At 41.0% G+C, this 20520-nt stretch overlaps 2 protein-coding genes across 3 annotated transcripts in view; one reads left to right on the top strand and one right to left on the bottom strand.

The window, feature by feature from the left end:
* Positions 1-582: 582 nt before the first annotated feature.
* On the bottom strand, positions 583-4588 carry PEX12 (peroxisomal biogenesis factor 12). Its single transcript, XM_059381001.1, has 3 exons — positions 3873-4588; positions 3006-3559; positions 583-2182 (listed from the first exon to the last, which is right to left on the bottom strand). The coding sequence occupies exons 1-3, from the start codon at positions 3996-3998 to the stop codon at positions 1783-1785; spliced, it is 1080 nt and encodes a 359-aa protein (XP_059236984.1). The 5' UTR covers positions 3999-4588; the 3' UTR covers positions 583-1782.
* A 6877-nt stretch (positions 4589-11465) lies between these two features.
* The window catches only part of AP2B1 (adaptor related protein complex 2 subunit beta 1), a 127722-nt gene continuing 118667 nt past the window's right edge, over positions 11466-20520 (top strand). The window contains exons 1-2 of one of the 2 annotated variants that reach the window (XM_059380553.1): positions 11466-11600; positions 18327-18386. In XM_059380553.1, the coding sequence (XP_059236536.1) occupies positions 18350-18386 (37 nt within the window). In that variant the 5' untranslated portion in view covers positions 11466-11600; positions 18327-18349. The remainder of the gene's footprint in view (positions 11601-18326; positions 18387-20520) is intronic. The other variant, XM_059380552.1, reaches the window with a different exon arrangement.

The following is a 20520-nucleotide window of genomic DNA, read 5'->3' as shown; positions in this document are numbered from 1 at the left end:
CTAAATGAATCAAAATATTAGAAAACATTTACCTCAGCAGAGATGCTTATATTATTTTCATCGTTCCTCTACCCGTATATTTTCACCAACCCAAAAACCCAGTGGCATGAATTTTACTACATAACTCAAGTGTTTCTATGGTATCTCTCATACAGGGTATTTCACACAAGCTGAATTCTTGCTGTTGAAGTAGAGGTTTTTTCTCCCAAGTATTGGGTTAGCAAAAAAAAGCAAAATGTCAATACAAAAATACTTCAAAGTCACAGGTGGTCTGAATGAAAAATGTACTTTAAATACCTGGAGTAATTTTAATATTTATTTATTTGAGAGCGAGAGAGGGAGAACGCATGTGCAGGCACACATGTAAGGTAAGCCGGGGAGGGGGCAAAGGGAGAGGGAGAGAGAATCCCAAACTGACTCCATGCTGAGCTGCAGGGCCCACTGTGTGGCTTGATCTCAATATCCTAAGATCATGATCTGAACCAAAACCAAGAGTTGGAGGCCCCTTAAGCGACTGAGCCACCCAGGCGTCCCCACCTCAAGTAAGCTTTAAGTTTCCAAATAATTATGACTACTTGGAACGACTCTTTGCCAAAAACATTTATTTTTAAAATTTACTTAAGCGTTTCATAGAAACTTAGTAATAGCCAGAGTAACTCGTGCCCATTTAGCAAACTCTTAACAGCAAGAAGAAAGAGCTTATTAAAAGGTTCTTTTGCACAATTATAGTTAAATCAGTATGTTACGTCATCTCTTGATTGCTTATTCATTTTGCTTTCATCACACTGAAATCTTTAGACAGCTCTGTGTATATGCTCAACCCCTATTTTTCTTTAACTGGTTCCCCAAGAAAAGATATGTATGGCTCATAAAGGAATCTTACTTGATTACACTGTAGCATATGCTACTTAAAGTGGGTCACAGTATATGGAAGGTGCTTTGTTTTTCTCAAGTGTTTTCAAGTATTTCTGTGAAGAGCAGGTCAACATTTCACATTGTTTGCAAACTGATAAAATCTTTTTCTCAGGGTGGATAAATGCTTTCATTTCTCAAGAAAAGGCCTGCTTCTGCTTCCCTATCACCCACTTTATGAGGTCTATCTTGGGTTTCTCCTGAGATTTTATACCTCTTGTTCTTTAAGGAAAAGCTTCTGTACTATCTCTTTCATCCATTTCCTCTACACTGACCTTCACGTCCCTTGTCAATCCTGATTCTAGCTAGCTTGCTAAACTCTTAAGTAGGAGTCTAGAGAGCTGGTTAAAAGTTTAGATCAATGGATATATCCTTTTAAAGAAATCCATAAGTTGACCTTTGAACACAGATTTGAATTGTGTGGGTCCACTTATATGTGGATTTTTTACAGTATAAATGTATTTCTGTTATGATTTAAGTATTTTCTTTATCTTACTTTACTGCAAGTATACAATATGTAATACATCTAATATACAGAATGTGTTTAATTGTTTCTTTTAGCAGTAAGGCTTCCGGTCAATAGTAGGCTATTAGTAGTTACATTTTGGGGGAGTCAAAGTTATACATTAATTTTCTACTTGGGGGGGTCATGTTGGCACCATTAACACACATGTCATTCAGGGGTCAACTCTAGTTGTGTCAAGTTCATGTAATTATGAATTGAGGATGAGAAGAATCAAACAATACTGTGTACTCAAACTGAAAATCAGTTTTCATACAATTCAAACAATGCTATGTACTGAAACTGAAAATCAGTTTCTCAGCCTTATGGTGCAATACTTTTGTTGTGAAATAAAATGCTAATCCCTTTCAGTTTTCAGGGGAATACAGTTTAATTAGATGTTGTACTTCTGTTGGATAACCTGTTATGGGACAAGCTTGGTGACTCCTCACATAATTAAATACACAGCGATAACAAAACACATAGCCAGAGGTGGCAAGAACAGTATCATTTACCCGGGTTTTGCGACACAGGGGGCACACAGTCTTCATTTTAGGTAGCAGAGGAGAATCAGAATTGTAGTCTAGGTGTAAAGGAGGTGGTGGAGTAGGCAGAGCAGTCAGTGATTTGATAGTTTCTTGATTTTCAGATGAGTACCACCACTCAAGGAACTGCAGAAAGAATACTCCCACAGAAAGGCCAGTAGAGAGGGATAAGGCCGCACCTCCCAAGGCTTTCTTCAGAGCTGACTTTATCTTCTCACCAACACTGGTAGAAGAATAGAACAAAGAGGCAAAAGGAGAAACTGTTTACTTAGGTTTGATCACAGAATGACTAATATAAATATACCTCTTGTACTTTTCATCAGAATCACTGATTCAGTTTGGATTTTGAGTAGTTGCTAGATTGGCACCATCTCCTCTACTATACATTCGAAATTATTTCCTTTTTCTGACCTCCAGTGTTTGGGGAGTATAGGAACTAAATTTTGTATTTAATTTTGTTTTGTTTTTTTGTTTTTAGAAATAAATTGGTAAGACATTGGTTATATAGATGTGTGTGTGTGTGTATAAGATAGTATATCAAGAAAAAGAAACAACTCACTTAACAAAAATAACTTAGCAATATCGAGGACTGTATATTTGAAGTTGTAGGAGAACATAAATACTAACTAGAAACAGTGGCATTGTGGTTAAGAGCACGGTCTTGAGAATTGTTGATCTGGCTTGAATCTCAGTTCTGCCACCTTCTAGCTATGTGGCCTTGGCAAGGTAGTTGGCTATTAGGTCTTAGTTTCCTTAGGTCTTAAATGAGGTAATGAATTTATTTCATTAAGTTGTCAGGAGGATTGAGATAATGTACATGAAGCGAACAGCAAGCACAGGGCCTGGCACACAGCAAGCATTCATAAAAATGTAGCTAGTGTGATGAGGAAGGTTACTGGGAGGGCAACTCTTGTTGTATGGACACAAGAATTTTTCTCTGACTTATGAAATACCACAAAGTGGACTGAGGAAGGTGAGTTTCATAAAATTAGGTTAAAATTTTAGAATTTCTTAGTGAAAGGTTTGGGGAAATGTTAAAGCCTTACCTCCTGGCTGGTTGCTGCATTATGCTGGCTTCAGCTGCTTTGTGCTCCAGAGCTTGTATATCTTGAACTGTAAGTCGACCTAGCCGAACTCCAGCCAGCCTCAGCAACGGGGAGTGATGCTGAGCCTTTCCCAGGATGTATCGAAGTTGTTGTACAAAAAACCAGCCTTCCCATGCCATGTTAACAAATGGGTAGGCTGCCAGGAAGGCTCTATAAAACTGTTTCCAGCGGGAAGAAGGGGGGTGGATAGAATATTCATCCTCTTCCCTCAGGCTAGAAACAAGCTTCTCCAGCTTCACTTTCAGGTAGGGAAGAAGAACCAGGAACATAATTGACTTCCACAGCTGCCGCTTCGGGAGACCAGCACTGGCCAGTCTCTCAGGCTTGTATGTGTCCCCCATTACAATGCGCTTTAAGCCATAAAAATTTTCAGAAAATGAGGCACTGGTTTTAGACAGATAATGCTGCTGGAGCAGAAGATCTAGCAGGGCGAAGATTTCATCAAACCACCTCCAAAAGAAGCCATAGTGGGCAGGATTTGATTCTGCGAGAACCTAAAAGTAAAATTAATAAATGAATTTCATTCCATTTCACAACTACTATGTGTTGTATTCACATTTCCTTATTTCCCTCTAAATTCTGATACTTTGGGCTTAAACAAGTTACTTCTTTTGGGGATCTTCCCTATCCTTTCTGAAGTGCTAGGTGTTCAGTACAGGGCTCTACACATAACAGGGACTCAAGAACCATTAAACTACAGGATATGAATTACATGCTAATTGGCAATTTCAAAACCTAGACAACCAAGTAAACTGTTTGGTTTTCACCCAGTCGTCCCTAAAACCTTTCAGAGAATCAATATCTTACCTTGACCACATGCTGAAGAGCAGGTCTCACTGCTGTCATTAAACTGTCCTGTGCTACCACCTCAAAGATGGATGGCTGGTCATCCACCACAGAAGCAGTTGTGATGTGAGCCCCGTGCTCAGCCATAGTTTCTTATGTGCACTGAGTTTCGCTTTGCCCACAAACTCTTTAGCAAGCATGAACTTGTTTTGGTTATCAAACGGGTGCTCAGTCTTAAAGGCAATCTTTCTGCAAGAGACCCAAAACTCTTACAGAACTGGGGGTGCGGGGGGAGACCTCTTCTGGAGGCAGAGAGGGGGAGGCGTCTCAAATCAAGGAGGTTAAGAACGAAATTAAGGCAGACGTGGCAGAGATTGAGGTGGAAGTGGTAACGTAGGGGTAGGGGTGACTTGTCAAATGCTGCACCTCACAGGGCAAAGCATGCCTATGGGATACAGGTATAGCCGAAGGGGTGCTCTCTTCTAGAGCTGCAGTCCTGGAGGCTGCGAATCAAGGGCTCTCAATCGCGAGGGCTTAAAAGCCAGTCAGCTCTGAAGGGTTAGAGGTGCCAGTGCGGACCCGGTACGCGAGGGCTGGCTCCAGTTGTTGGCCGCAAAGTGCCCGCGCGGGTCCTTGTGCGCGGACCCCCGGCGAGGCCCTAGGGACCCAAGACGCCGGGTTTGAAGACAGGCCTCCGCTCGGACCGAAGCCGCACCCGGAAATAGAAGGGGCCGGCGAGTGGGACGGCCGACGGTAGAGAGGCGCTCTAGCTCGGAACGTGGCCCGGGAACCGGAAGCAGCAAACTCTATGATTCCCTCCAAGACTTCCGCTTCCGCTTGCGCTGAAATTAAAGAATTCACTTGGGGGTTAGAGTGGAATTCTCTGTCCGTTTGTGTTATTTATTTATTTATTTTTGAAGCTGATTTTGTTTCGCATTCTCCGTGGGGAACCACAGCTCTGAATCTCCCTCTGCAGAGGTCTTTTCCGCAAGATGTTCGGGGCGCTGCGGGGACACCTGGCGCCAGGAGCCAAGAGTTCGGGCCTGCTGTTCCCTTGGGCGATTTGGTTAGGGGTGGGGGAACAAAAGGGAATATGGACGTACGGAAGGTCTCTGTGCGCGCGGCGGGGGCGGTAGGTAATTTATATTCTGCCCCCTTCCGGGAAGGATTTGGAGCGACGCAGCTGGCGATAGAAGGCTTTAGCTTTGTTGCTAGTTATGAAAAAGATGATAGGATGAAAAAGGCTCCTGCAGTCCGTTGGAACTGGGAACTCTTACTTTCCATTCCAGCTGGTAGATTAACAGTCTCCTAGGTGTAGTTGTGTTCAAGCGTAACTAGGCACTTGCACACTCGATGAAAATGGTTCCTGCTGCCGTACACGTTTGGATGTGTCACAGGGGGATGAATACGTGTTAAGACGGAGGGATCCTGGTGTGTTCTAGCTAGAATGAACTGGGGACGCTTGGCAGATGGTACTTTTCACTGTTTGTATTGCAGAATTAACGTAATTTACCTTAGGGTTTGCAAAATGCTTTTACATCGTGTGCAACTTTGCTTCGTTTGAGTTGCGTATACGGGTTTATTGAGTTTCAGTGAGTTAAAGTTCAACCATTCCTCTTTCTCTCCAGCTCCTCCCCACTTCTATGCTAAGTGGTTAGGAATAGAAGGTATTCACGGCCTAATAGGAACTTACGGCGTAAAGACCATTGGTTTGCATAATGAGAACCCTCAAAAAGAAGGTTTGGGTTTAATTGTTTCAATAAAGTCTTGCAAGTTAATCTTACAGTTCTAAACGTGTTTTTTACTCTACCAAATAACCTGCCAGCGACAATCACGTTGATGGAAGACTTTTGCCTTACAGAAATTCAAGGACTAGAGATACTGTATCTGTATAAAGCACCTGACAAGTATTAGGTGTTCTAACAATAGCTTTTTTTTAAAGGACTAACTTACCCAATTTATTTCTGTTATGTTTTTCTAGGGGCGCGAGTAGTAAACGATAAACGTCATCTAATGAGCTTCTTTCATTAACAATAAAAATTCCAAGTGATAAGAAGGCATTATGTCAAAGTTTAGTTGGCAGAATTTTTCTTTCTCAAGTGAACATAAAATAAAGGTGCATCTTGAAAATCAGTGATGTTTTAGAGTCCATGGAATACACCAGATTTTGAAGTGCATTTTCCAGCCAATGTGGCTGGACATTTCAGACAGAAAGCAGCGCCATAAAGAGGGACAGATAGGGAAAGGACACTTCTCACTTCTTTGAAGTAGAACTTCAAAGAACTTCACACAGGTCAGTGTGGCAGAGGGGCTGGGAGTGGCACAACCAAGGTAGGAAAGGAGAGGTGGGGCTGACACCAGACTAAGTTCCCCCATCACTGGAGACCTCAAGCATTGGCAGATTGACCCTGCTAAGGATGAAGAGGAAGATTCAGGCAACGCAGAGTCATAAAATATGAGGCCAGACTTCAGTTTTCACTACGTAAGTTCGATTCTGGTTCAGCCCCCACTTACTGTGGCTGATACCTCAGGCACTGACATAACCTCTCTGGGTCTCAATCTCATCTATAAAGTGGAAATCATAATGTACCCATAATGTATCATAGGGTTGTGAGGATTTTTTAAATTAACATATAATGTATTATTAGTTTCAGGGTTACAAATAGTAGCTATTACAAAAGAACGAAGTTGAGACAGCATCAACTACAAGTGGGAAATTAAACGTTTTTATCAATTAGGGTTCTTTGTTTACAAGCAGAAGAAGCAAGCTAATATTTTTTAAATGTTTGGGAATGTATGGAGTAGTTAACAAAATGAGGAAAGCCATCTCTAAAAAGGACAGGAACTACAGTTGTATTGGATGTCTCCAGCAAGAATTAGTAGTCTCACCCAAGCAGTGTTGTTGCATGAAAAAGCTTCAACAACTTTCTGTCACTGTACTTATGATTCAAATGGCTATTGCCCTACCTTGGTTCAGATTTCCTCTCCACTCTGTTTCACTCTTAGAAGAGGGCAAGACTGGAGTTCCTGCTGGCTCAGCCAGTTAGGTGTCTGACTCTTGGTTTCAGCTCAGGTCATGATCTCAGGGTTGTAAGATTGGTTGGTACCCAGTTCCGTGCTCATTGTAGAGTCTGCTTAAGATTCTCTGCCTCCCCACCCCTGCCCCGCACACTTACTCACTCTCTCTAAAGTAAACAAATCTTAGGGTGGGGGGGAAAAGGCAAGACATCTTGAATAATAGTCTTTTGAGGATGACCCAAAAGTAAATTGAAATTATTGCAAGAGAAAAGAGAAGCAGTAAAAAAATAATCAATGCCAATTTTTTAAAAAATATATTTCATTTATTTTAGAGAGTGTGCGAGCTGGGGGTGGGGGAGGGAAAAAGAATCACAAGCCGACTTCTCACTGAGCACAGAGCCCCATGCGGGGCTGCATCTTACCACCCCGAGATCGTGACCTGAGCTAAAATCAAGAGTTGAATACTTACTTAACTGACAGCCACCCAGGTGCCCCCAATTAATACCAATTATTGCAGCCAACAAATAATAACCACCTCAACACAGATCACACTCTCAGGTTTATGTTTTAATAGATAAGACACATAAAAAGTATACTTAAGTATTAAGAGGTATTATATATATTTTATATATAGATTTTTATTATATAATAAAATAACATATTATATATATTTATACATATATTAAGAGGTATTATATATATATATATTAAGCAGTATTAAGAGCCATCAGATAGGTTAATCTGATGTGAGTTTAGAGGAAGAGATAACTATCAGCTAGGAGAAATAAGGCACTACAAGCTAGCTTAAATAGAAGCCCTATGTTGGCCTATGTAACCAAAGCGAAAAACATTTCTATCCTTATATTTTATTTCAGCTTCTCTTTGCCAGTTGCTTTCTAATACAGTGATGTAACCTGGTACCTTCTGTACCTTGTACCATAACAGATACCACTGAGAAAATTCTGTAAATTAGGTGGATCTCAAAAAATGAGTACATTTGGGGCAAGTCATGGTAGTGGTAGGGCTTTCCAGGCTAAGGGAGCAGTAGGGAGTATGTAGGTGGAACAAATTGTTTAGTTTAACTGTAGAGCTACAGAAAGGAATAACAGAGTATGTTGAGCATACACTTACGTGGATTATGGAAGGTCTTAAATGGTACTTTTAGTTCTTTGCCTGTGGATATTCATTTGTGTAATAAATACCGAGTAATGTGTCAGGCATTATGCTAGGTGCTGGGTATGAAATAGTAAAAACAGATATGGAATTTATACTCTAGTTGAAAAGGGAGATAATAAGTAAATAAACACACATAATTTATAAATGGAATAAGTGCTGGGATGGTGTGGCAGTGTGGGCTAGGAGGGCAGAGCCTTTTAGATTGGGGAAACAGTGCTTTTCGGAGATGACAGACAATTAGACCAAATTATGAGCCAACCATGGGGATGGGTTGTTGATTATGAGTCAGGAGGGGCAGTATTTGTGAAGACCCTAGGATGGGAAAGAGTGTGGCATATGTGAGGGCTGCGATAGCAAAAGAGGAAATGCAGAGTAACTGAAAGGCATAAAATGTTAGAGGTAGGGGTCAAACCGTGCAAGGACTCTGGCCATGGGAAGGAGACTAGATTTTAATTCAAGTGCAATGGGAATTCCTTGAAGGATTTATACACCAGAATCATGATGAGGTTTGTATTTTTAAGATGATCCTGTAATGTTTATGTGGTTATGTTTACGTTGTGAAAATTCTTCCGAAGTTTCCATTTATTATGTGTGCACTTCTTAAAAATGTTTGTTACACACTTGAGAATAAGTTAAATAACTTGGCTGCTGTATGGATAATGGTTGGGAGGAAAGTAGAGGTTTCTGGTAGCCCAGGCACTAGGTGGTGGTTTAGATTAATGAGGTGAAATAAAGGGGATTGGATGAATTAAAGGTTTATTTTGAGGGGCGCCTGGGTGGCTCAGTTGGTTAAGCCACTGCCTTCGGCTTAGGTCATGGTCCCGGGGTCCTGGAATCAAGTCCCGCATCGGGCTCCTTGCTCAATGGGGAGCCTGCTTCTCTCTCTGCCTCTGCCTGCAACTCTACCTGCTTGTGTTCTCTCTCTCTCTCTCTCTCTGGCAAATAAATAAATAAATAAATAAAATCTTTTAAAAAAAAGAAAAGGTTTATTTTGAAGGTGGATTGACAGCTCGGAGATGGTTTGGATGTGACCATTAAGGGAGAGAGAAATCAAGAATGACTCTCCAGGTTTCTGGCTTGATCAATTTAGTGTAATTTATTGAGATAATCACAACTGTAGCAAATGCTGCATAGTCATACTGTGTGCAGTCGTAGTTCTAAGTGCTTTACATATATCAATTCCCTTTGACCTTATAATAATATTATGAATATTACTATAATATTCATATATTATGATATATACTCATAATATTATGAATAGAATATTACTATTTCCCCTATTTTACAGATGAGAAAACTAAAGAGCATAGAGATGGGGGAAACTGAGGGAAGGATAGGTTTGGATTTACTAGGCATTGAGGATCTGCTAAAAGTTTTTGAATAGGAGGAGAAGGACATGAATCAAAGTCCTTTAATAAATATTTTTCTGGTGGGATCTTCTTTACAAAATCCTCCTCTGATTTCTGGGAGTTTTAACTGGAACCAGGTTTTTCAGCACCCTCCTCCCTCATCTCGTGATTTATTTAATTTGGGTGGGCCATAATAAATACAGATTTTTCCATCAGTGTGGTTAGCATTTGGTGGTGAAGTTAGGAATAAGTCAAGGTTAGAAATAGAGCTTTAGGAGTCTTATGGGTAGGAACAATCATTGAACTCATGGTTCATGATAGTATAGTATAAAGAAAAGTAGTATAGTGTAAAGAAAGTATAGTATAAAGAAAATATACGACTTTAAAAACTTACAAAAAACTTTAAAAAAAATCTTTGCTATTTTCTCTCTTAAATATCCTATATACTCTTTGCAGCCATATTTTTAAAAGATTTTTTGTTTGTTTGTTTGTTTGACAGAGAGCGAGCACAAGCACAGGGAGTGGCAGGCAGAGGGCAAAGCAGGGAGAAGCAGGTTTCCAGTTGAGCGGAGGGCTGGAAGTGGGACTTGATCCCAAGACTCTGGGACCATAACCTGAGCCAAAGGCAGAAGCTTAACTGACTGAGCCATCCAGGTGTCCTACAGCTAGAAGTTACACCTCCTGTTTTCATGTCCTTGCCTCCCATTCATCCTCACACTTCTGCAGCATGGCTTTTGCCTTCATATCTTTACTGATGGTTGCAGCGATGACATCAAAGACTATTTATTTATTTATTTATTTATTCAGAGGGAGGGGGGCTGAGGCAGGAGGGAGGGCAAAGAGAATATTAGGCAGACTCCATGCCCCGTGCAGAGCCATGTGGGGCTCAATCTCAACCTTGCTATCATGACCAGGGCTGCAATCAAGAGTTGGTTGCTTAACTGTCTGAGCCACCCAGGCACCATGATATCAAATACCTTTATGTTGCTAAATCCTTGGACACTTGAGCCCTTCCTCCTCTTCTCTATAGCAACTGATATTGTTGACCACTCAATACATTTATGCATTCAACAAATTTTGGGGAGGGGGGCTAGGTATCAGAGGAGTGAACAGACTGGTATAGTTCCTGCTTTCATAGAACTCTTAAAAACATGCTGAAACATTATAACCATCTGCTTTTCCTTCTTTCTTTCTACTTTGCAGTCCGCTTTGCATTTTGGTTTCCTCAACTTCTGTCCCAGGCTCTCTTGCTCTCCACATTTTTTTTTTTTTAATTAAAATCTTACTCTTTAGAGCAGTTCTAGGTTCACAGCACAAGTTAGGGAGAGGTACAGAGATTTCTAGGTCTTGGTTTCCAAATGTAACTTATTTTTTTGTAAGCCCTCCTATAAGCCAGATGCTTTACCTACATTATCCCATTTAAACTTCACAAGCCAGAGAGAGATGATTGGATTCATTTCGCAGTTAAGACTAAGATTAAAGAGGGCGCCTGGGTGGCTCAGTGGCTTAAAGCCTCTGCCTTCGGCTCGGGTCATGATCCCAAGGTCCAAGGATTGAGCCCCGCATCGGGCTCTCTGCTCACCAGGGAGCCTGCTTCCTCCTCTCTCTCTGCCTGCCTCTCTGCCTACTTGTGATCTCTGCCTGTCAAATAAATAAATAAAATCTTAAAAAAAAAAAAAAGACTAAGATTAAGGACATGTTAAGTGATTTCCCAGTCACATTCTCACCATTGTCCACAGTCCTGAGCTGGCCTGCGAAATCAGCTGAGCCTTAAAATTTTTTTTTTAATAAAAGAAACGATATTTCAATCCCTTGCATGTGAGAGGTTTTAGAGAACTCCTGTGCGAGGAAATAAATCCAGGGAACGTCGGTTTGTTTATAAAGTCCTCTGCATAGCCCCCGAACTTCCTCTTGGGTCCAGTCTCCAGTTTCCGCTCAAAAACAAAAAACAAAAAACAAAAAAGACGGGTCGGTTTCCAAGGGGACAGAGATCGCCGCCTTTCTGGTTCTCCCGCGCGCGGGGATGACGGTAAACGTCGAGGTTCTCTGACGTCAGAGTTTCCTGTCCACCATTTTTGTCCCTGGCAAAGTGGGTTTTGCGCAGTGGCTTAGACCTGGAGAAGGAGTCGTGACGTGCAGGAAACCATTACAACACCGCTCGGGCCGTGCTCTCTGGCTGCTGCCGCCACCCCCGCCCTCGCCTCCGGTGAGTTCAAGGCGGCTAACATCGGGGTGTGTCCCTCATTGATGGCAGGGGGACCCCAGGTTGAGTTGGAGGCTGGTGGGGTGGGCGGGAGAAGAAATCCAAGGAGCGTGACCGTTGAGGATGAAGTGAGCCGTCGGGTGTGACCGTTGTGAGGAAGAGGGTTGGAGAGAGGGACTCCACGACTCCGGCCTGACGAGGGAATTCTCGGGTGTGGCAGCTGGGAATTGGTGGGGCGGAGGGCACGGGAGGGGGGATATGTTCGAGGTCGGGGGTTGGGGCCAGAGGCCAGGGGTGTGGCCGGTGTGGGCTGGAGGCGGAACGGGAGAACCTTCCTTCTGCCCCGCTTGGCGTCGTTCATTCGGAGGCTGGGACTTGACCAGCTAAGTAGAGGGCGAAAGAGATTCCCCCACAGGTTTGTCCATTGGCGCGCAGCACTCTCCTGTCTCCGGTAATTGGAGGTGAAACGACTCCTCTCTCCCATCTCGTAATGGAGGAATATATCCCAAGAATCTTGACCACCTGGGCCTGAAGAGGAATTCCTGACACTTGGGGGGAAGGGAAGAGAAACCTTCAGACCCGATGTGAGAGAGGGGGAAGCAAATAGGGGTAAATCAGCCCCGAATTTTTTCTTTCTGGGTTTCGCAGGAATGATCTCGTTTGGGAAAGGCTGTAGGCTAAGCCAGAGGCAAAGAAACTGGAATGTGTTGTTATTTCCATATTCTTTGCATCCAAAGGATTAATTTAAGCTGTTTCTTTTCAGAGCAGTCTTCTACCTGGGGGGAGGCTTTTATTGAACTTACCTGGCTATTTCATTATGAAGCAGTGTGCATAAAGTGTGGATACTTCATTAAACTTTGATTTTTAAAAGAAATAGGTGTTTTAAATGCCAGATGCTGTTACGATAATCATTGAGGTTAAAAAGAAAAAGTAAAGAAAGCACAGTAAGTTTCGAAAAGGCGGAGTGACCCAGAAAGTGGTCTGAATGAGGGACAATTTAAATGATTAATTAAGTTTCTGGTATGCCTGGATTGCTTAGCCTCAGGGTACACTTACAAAGTAATAATGGAAAGCAGATGGAGGAGATGCAACTGTACAAGAAAGCGTGTAACACATTCCAGTGATGACTAAGCGTGGTGGTAAGGTGAGAACTGTTTGCAGGTACCTTAACAGTTTAAACTCCCGAGGAAGCAGAAAGGATAGTGTGTTCTGCAAACAGCCTCAATGAAAGTTGAGTGGTAAAATTAACACAGAGTTATCATTTTGTGAGTTGAGACTCAAGAGAGTTCAGTTCATCTTCCCCCACCTTAAACATCCATATTTAAAAATATTACATTTTATGTACAGGTTTGACCCAAGCTGAGCAGTGAATTAGATATGATACCTTCTTCTTTCTTCCTTCTTTACTTCTAGGCTTCAGTTTTCCAGAGTTTTGCTGTTTCAGTTAATAATTGGATGGAAGAGGGTGTCTGGGTGGCTCATTAGTTAAGCCTCTGCTTTTGTCATAGGTCATCATCCCAGCGTCCTGGAGTTGAGCCTGCATTGGGTTCTCTACTCAGCAAGAAGCCTGCTTCTCCCTCTCCCACTCCCTATACTTGTGTTCCGTCTCTTGCTGTCTCTCTCTGTGTCAAATAGATAAATATAATCTTAAAAAGAAAAAAAATTGGATCTAAGGGGCACCTGGGTGGCTCAGTCCGTTAAGCATCTGCCTTTGGCTCAGGTCATAATCCCAGGGTCCTGGAATGGAGCCCTTCATTGGGCTCCCTGCTCAGAGAGGACTCTGTTTCTCCCCATGCCTCTCCTCTTACTTGTGCTTTATCTCTCAAATGTATACATAAAATCTTAAAAAAAAAAAAAATTGGGTGTAAAACTTGAGGCACCTAGGTGGCTCAGTGTGTTGGGTATCTGACTTTGGCTCAGGTCATGGTCTCAGGGTCCTGGGATTCGTGTCTGGCTCCGTGCTCAGTGAGGAGCTTGTTTGTCCTTCTACTCCTTTCCCTGCTCATTCTCTCTCTTTAATAAAATTTTTAAAAATTGGATGTAAAATTTTTGAAGTTCTTTCTTACTGTATAATAATAAATTACTTTGTAGTCTGACATAGTTAAATAGAAATCACGGGTGTGGAGGTGCCTGGGTGGCTCAATTATTTGAGCCTCCAGCTCTTAATTTGTGCCCGGATCATGATCTCAGGGTCATGGGATTGAGCCCTCATGTCAGGCTCTGAGCTCAGCGCAGTGTCTTCTTGTCCCTCTCTCTTTGCTCCTCCCTGCCACAAACTCCCTCTAAAATACATAAATAAAATCTTAAAAAAAAAAATAATCGTAAGCGTGTTTGTTATAATTAGGAGCCTTGTGATTTCTTATGAGCTAAATGATAATGGAAGACACTATTATCTTTGCATTGAAATATCTAATTATTGAAATATTTGAGGGGCACCTGGGTGGTTCAGTTGGTTTAGCATCTGCCTTTGGCTCAGGTCATCATGTTAGGGTCCTGGAATTGAGCCTCACGTGGGGCTCTCTCTTCAGCCAAGAGCCTGGGTGCTCTCTGTGTCAAATAAATAAAATCTTGAAAAAAAGTTTGAAATCTCAGTGCTTCTCACCCCTGTAACGAAAGATGTCTTAAATGGCCTTTCTGCCCTATAATTGGGTTAGCTCCGGCCAGTTTTTTTGCTACAGGCTCCAGACTGTGTAAAGCCAACTATGTGTGAGAAGAAGGGATTTAGTGGCTTCACCAAGTCTAATTTAGCTGCCATTTCCCAGAGAGCCATTTGACGTTGAGACCCTATTTTTTTCTGGCCTTATTTTCTTTAGGGGCACAGTAAGGAGGGGGAATAGAAGAGAAGGGTCTTTCACAAGCTGTATTTGGTAGAAGCTAGGTTATGTTAAATCCAGATATATCATCCCATGTAGGGAGGGAGGCTTCCTCTGAAAATGCAGGCATCAGATGCTGGGCTAGCCGGGCTAGGACAAGAGTGAGTGTGTGCTTTCCCTGTGGTTGCCATTGTTTAGCAGTATCCCAAGGCCATACCGCAGGTCCTAGAACAGTCAGTGACTTGTCTCGTTTATCTGGTGGGAAGGTGGTGTGAATTCAGACTCCATGATGGCTTTACTTTTTCCTGGGGTTTCCTCTAGGAGAAAAAAGAAACATTTTTTTTTTTTTTTCCAGGAAGAGCTTGATTTTTGAGGCTCTTCAGCAAATATTTTATTTATTTATTTATTTTTCAGCTCTATCTTAGCTACTTTTCCTTTGGTTTCTAATGCAGGCTGTAGTTTTCACCATCCTGTAATTTTGAGAACCTGGTTATGTTCATCTTTGGCATGTGATTATCTCATTTAAAAAGTATGTAATTTTAAAAAAAGATTTATTATTTGAGAAAGAAGGATGGAGAGGGAGAAGCAGACTCCTGCCTGATGCAGGGCCCTGGAATCATGACCTGAGCGGAAGGCAGATGCTTAACCCACTGAGCCCCATATGCCCCATATATAGTTTTTTGAAGTGTAATTCACGTAACATAAAATTAATAATTTTAAAGTGAACAGTTGAGTGACATTTAGGACATTCTTAGTGCTGTGCAACCACCACCTCTTCCCACTTGTTTTTGTTTAGACTACTTTCATTTTTCTTGGAGTTTTCTTTTGGCTTAAGGCACGTAGGTTTCCCTGTCAATAGGGGTCAGGGATGCTTCATTTACTATTGTTTACAGCAGTGGAAGCTAAGAGTGATCGGTTTCTCCCTTTCTTTTTTTTTTTTTTTTTTTTTTTTAAGATTTTATTTATTTTTTTGACAGAGAGAGATCACAAGCAGGCAGAGAGGCAGGCAGAGAGAGAGGAGGAAGCAGGCTCCCCGCTGAGCAGAGAGCCCGATGTGGGACTCCATCCCAGCACCCTGAGATCATGACCTGAGCCAAAGGCAGCGGCTTAACCCACTGAGCCACCCAGGTGCCCGGTTTCTCCCTTTCTTTAAGAGCAGAGATTCTTATTTTAGGAGCTAAGATGACTTGTCTCTCTTCCCTGAAATTTTGTGGGTGGGTACATTGTTCCTTAGTTAGGAACACAGTGCTCCCAGTGAATAGGACAGAAATATATTCCTTGACAATGAAATTTAAGGGAGGTAGTGAAATGTGTGGGTCACTACTAAAGGCAGAATTTCTTTTTTCTAAATGGTGCCAGCAGAGCTTTAAGATTTTATTTATTTATTTGACAGACAGAGATCACAAGTAGGAAGAGAGGCAGGCAGAGAGAGAGGGGAAGCAGGCTCCCTGCTGAGCAGAGAACCCAATGTGGGGCTCCATCCCAGGACCCTGGGATCATGACCCGAGCCCAAGGCAGAGACTTTAACCTTAACACTGAGCCACCCAGGTGCCCCGTAAAGGCAGAATTTAAGACTAGGTTAACTTTATCATTAACAAACTGTGGTTAAAATTCTTGTTAAGAATTTAATATGTGCATATGTTTATGAGATCTTTAGAAAACAGAACAATTTTTGTGCCTTTTTTCAAAGAAACCGTGAAAAATAACATCCAGATTGTGTGTGTATGTATGTAATTATTTATTTTTAAAGATTTTTATTTATTTGGCAGAGAGAGACAGCCAGAGAGGGAACACAGGCGGGGGGAGTGGGAGAGGGAGAAGCAAGCTTCCCACAGAGCAGGAAGCCCAACGTGGGGCTCCATCCCAGGATGGTGACCTGAGCCAAAGACAGAGGCTTAATGATTGAGCCACCTAGGCACCCCCAGATTATGTTTTTAAATCCTAAGTAAGTTTTAAGTTTTGAGGATTCTTTTGGACTTAAGATGGCATAATAACATCCTAGACAGACCATATTGGCCTTGAGCTCTGGCTCTCAGGTTCTAGAAATCATTTCTGTATAGCGATTTCTCTCTTTGTATGTGTAAGTTCTTACATAATAACTTCAGATTTATTTCAGATCTTATACATCTTATACATCTTATACTCCTTTCTTCAATTTGTCCATTTCACATTTAGTGTACATGGTGAATGGATTAAATAATTATAACATTCTTTGAATTTTTGCTAGGAAGGCATTATGAAAATATTGTAAAAAGCAAGCCTCTGTCACAGGTTAATTTTTAATTATATCAAAATGGGAATTTCTGTATTCTATAATATTTGTGCGTTCTAGCTCACATAGAAGGTAATTCAGGGAAATTCTGGTACAACCTAAAGCACTCTTGCATAAGGATCAGGACTGTAAATAGAAGCTACTTGGAAAGAGCTCAGCTGAGTTTAATTTCCCTTAGGCTATCCAAGTAGCACAATGTAGAGATCAGATTTGAGCCAGGCTTTTTTCATTATTTCATGTTTATTTGGCTCTTTTTTATTTTCCTTAATTACGTTGATTTGTTTATTGCTTGGGTCTTTTCTCTCTGATCCATATTTACTATTGTTTGCCAAATGTGGTATCACTCATGTTGTTTTGGCTTGACAATAATGAGCAGGTGCCAGGCATCAGTCCTAAATTTGGTAATAAGCATTGTTAATGAGGATGGTAAGGAAGAAGATACACATTTTTGAGTGCGGAAGGAATATTACTACATGGAAATTTAAATAAAGTTAAAGATATCAACTACCTAGGACAAAGTCTTAAAAGTTTCTTAAATCAGAAAACATTGTCTCATTATTAGGGGGAGAAATGTGGCCAGTCCATGCCCTTTTGTTTCACTAGTAGAACCATGTGTCAGTTGGATTAATTTTCCATTTAACTTGAAGCATTAACTTGAGGCTGGGATCCATGATCTTTTGAGTTTTAACACCTTCTGATTCTTTTTTGTATGCAGTGTGACTGAATAAATATCTTATCTCTTTTTTTTTTTTTTGCCTTGGTTTTAGCTGTAAATTGACATTATTTATTATTTGGGAATACTTTTGGGCTAAGTATAGATAGTTGGAAATATGAAAACTATAATTAAGAAATCCACGTGTGAGGCATATTTGCCTCTAGAGATTTGTTGTGAAAGAATATTGTCCTATTAATGTAGGCTTTTTATTCTGAGATTCCTTTTTTCAAGAGATTCATGTAATGGTGAATAGGTTGGCACAGTTTTCTCTTTCAACCTTACTATTGCTTCAGGATATGTGCTTTGGAATGACTCCATCTTGAGGTAGGGAGTAAATAAGATTTTCCTTAATGGAAAGTAATGGGGAGATCTTTCAAAACAAACTTTTTCTTAATATTTGAGTGCCTAATTGAAGATGTATTTGCAGAAAGGTCTAGCTTTAGGTCTTGGAGGCTTGGAGGAGATAATTATGCATAAAATCACAAGGCCATAATAGATTATCAATTCATGCCATTTAGCCTATGGATTTTGCCCCAGATAGTTCCTTGAGGCAAGAGTTAACATCCCTAATTATTTTTGCATGTCTTGAATCACCAGTAATGGTGGTAAGGAAGAAAATACCCATTTTTGAGTATAGAAATTCTTTTTTTTTTTTTTAAGATTTTATTTATTTATTTCACAGACAAGAGATCCCAAGTAGGCAGAAAAGCAGGCACATAGAATGGGGGGGGAAGCAGGCTCCCTGCTGAGCAGAGCCTCAATCCCAAGATCCTGGGATCACGACTTGATCACGAAGGCAGAGGCTTTAACGCACTGAGCCACCCAGGTGCCCCTGAGTATAGAAATTCTTATAAATGTTATTAAAATTAATCAGTGCCTTGCTGGACATCACTAAATTGGATAAATCATTTTTTCTTCTCTTGTTATAGGTGCACATTAAAGATCCAAAACCATGACTGACTCCAAGTACTTCACAACCAATAAAAAAGGTAAGTACAAAAACTTGATCAAAGAACTTTTGAGTTCTTTGAGTTTGAGTTCTTCAAAAGTTATAGTGTCAAATTGTTCCCCCTAGAATGTTCCTGACCTCTTCAGACATGCATATTGTGGACAGTCTCATTGGGGATCTATTGTTTATATAGAACTGGGTATTTGAATAAATTATTAAAGGATAGGTTTGTAAAGATAGGGCTATGATACACATGATTTTGAGTTGAAGGTTCTATTCTGGTAAGAGGATGAAATCCAATTTGGATCCATTGAAGATTGGTAGATCTGAGGAAGGCAGAAGCAGCAGCAGCAGCACATTCATTCTCTTTTTTTTTACTTGGAAATATTTTATAACGAACAGTACTATTAAAGCAATATAGGTCACGTAAAAAATAAAAATGCAATTCTCTTTCTCCTTATTCCAGTTCCTGAGGTGAACTCAGGTGTATCCTTAGTTTTTTTCTATGCATATAAATGAAAGTATTAATCCATATGATTAAGCAGTTTTTTATCTTTAACAAAAAGAGGTCATGCAACAGTACATAGAAACTTGGTATTTTCATATCCCTCCATATATAGATTTACCTCATTCTTTGGGTGTTGTCTAAATAAATTCTTTGTACTTAAGACAGGGAACCTCTAGGATGCCTGGGTAGCTCAGTCCTTAAGCATCTGCCTTTGGCTCAGGTCATGGTCCCAAGGTCCTGGGATCGAGCCCCACATCTGGCTCCCTGCTCATCAGGGAGCCTGCTTCTCTCCCTGCTTGTGCTCTCTCTCTCTGTCAAATAAATAAATTAAATGTTTAAAAAAAAAAAAAGGGAACCTCTAGAGTCAGTTCCATGATTTTTAGGTCATAGTCTGTGGATTACTTGAAAACAGCTTTGAATTTATTAACCTTTGTAATCAGAAATATAATACTGCTTTACGGGGTGTCTAGGTGGCTCAGTCTGTTGAGTGTATGACTCTTGATTTTGGCTCAGGTCATGATCTTGGGGTCATGAGATCAAGCCCAGTGTTGGGCTCTGCACTCAGCATGGAGTCTGCTTGAGGATTCTCTCCCTCTCCTCCTTCCCTATGTGCATGGGCATGCATCCTCTCTCTCTCAAATAAAATCTTTAAAGTGTGTGTGTGTATGTGTGTGTGTGTGTGTGTATATATATATATAAAGTAAAATCTCTAAGAGTGTGTGTGTATGTGTGTGTATATGAAATATACTGTTTTTTACATACAGCTATGCGGCTAGGAATTAGGGATTCTTCCTGGGAAAGTCCAGCCTCCTCATCTTTTGTAAAATAGTTTCCAAATAACAGCTCCTTTCTAATGCTGTAGATGACCCTCCCTTTAAAAACAGACCAGCTTTGGAGCATCTGGATGGCTTAGTTGGTTGCTGTCTGCCTTCAGTTCAAGTCATGATTTCAGGGTCCCGGGTTAGAGCCCCACATCCTGCTGCCTTCTCAGGGAGCAGTCTGCTTCTCCCTTTCCCTCTGTGATCTCTCTTGCTCTCACTCTCTCTCTCAAATAAATAGATAAAAATCTTTAAAAGAAAAAAACAAAAACAAAAACCACAAAGTCCATCTCCCTTGACTTATTCATTCTGTTTATTTATTCAGAAAATGTTTATTGAGTGTCTCCTGTGTGTGAGTCATGCTTTCTCTATACCATGTCTCAATTCATGGCTTCGTGGCTCCCACCCAACTTCTCTATCTTGATTAGTCACACTTCACAAAAACCATTAACCATTGTCGCTCATTTTCAGCTTTTTTTCTGACATTCTGAAATGCTATTTATTGTTGACATTTCGTATGCTTTGATGACCAAGATATTGTTTATATTGACATAAAAAGATGTCATTTAAAAACTCACCTAACTTGGGACACCTGGATGGCTCAGTTAGTTAAATATCTGAGTCTTGGTTTTGGCTCAGGTCACGATCCTGGGGTGGTAGGATTGAGCCCCACAACAGGCCCCACCCTCAGCGGGGTATCTGCTTGAGATTTTCTCCCTCTTCCTCTCTCTCTCCCTCTCTCTCTAAAATAAATGAATAAATATTTAATTAAATTTTAAAAAACCCTTACCTAACTCTTCAAACCTTCTCTTGTAATGAATCCTGGTAACCTTTTTAAATTCAGTGAT

The sequence above is a fragment of the Mustela nigripes genome, chromosome 16, assembly GCF_022355385.1.
Source record: "Mustela nigripes isolate SB6536 chromosome 16, MUSNIG.SB6536, whole genome shotgun sequence".
Taxonomy (NCBI): Eukaryota; Metazoa; Chordata; class Mammalia; order Carnivora; family Mustelidae; genus Mustela; species Mustela nigripes.
This window is presented reverse-complemented; position numbering and strand designations above follow the sequence as displayed.

Excerpts from the sequence above, each read along its gene's own strand:
- PEX12 (XM_059381001.1), bottom strand. The coding sequence starts at position 3,998 with ATGGCTGAGCACGGGGCTCACATCACAACTGCTTCTGTGGTGGATGAC. Across the intron at positions 3,560-3,872 it reads CTCTTCAGCATGTGGTCAAG|GTTCTCGCAGAATCAAATCC; the intron begins GTAAGATATTGA and ends TTTTACTTTTAG. Across the intron at positions 2,183-3,005 it reads ATGCAGCAACCAGCCAGGAG|TGTTGGTGAGAAGATAAAGT; the intron begins GTAAGGCTTTAA and ends TTCTTCTACCAG.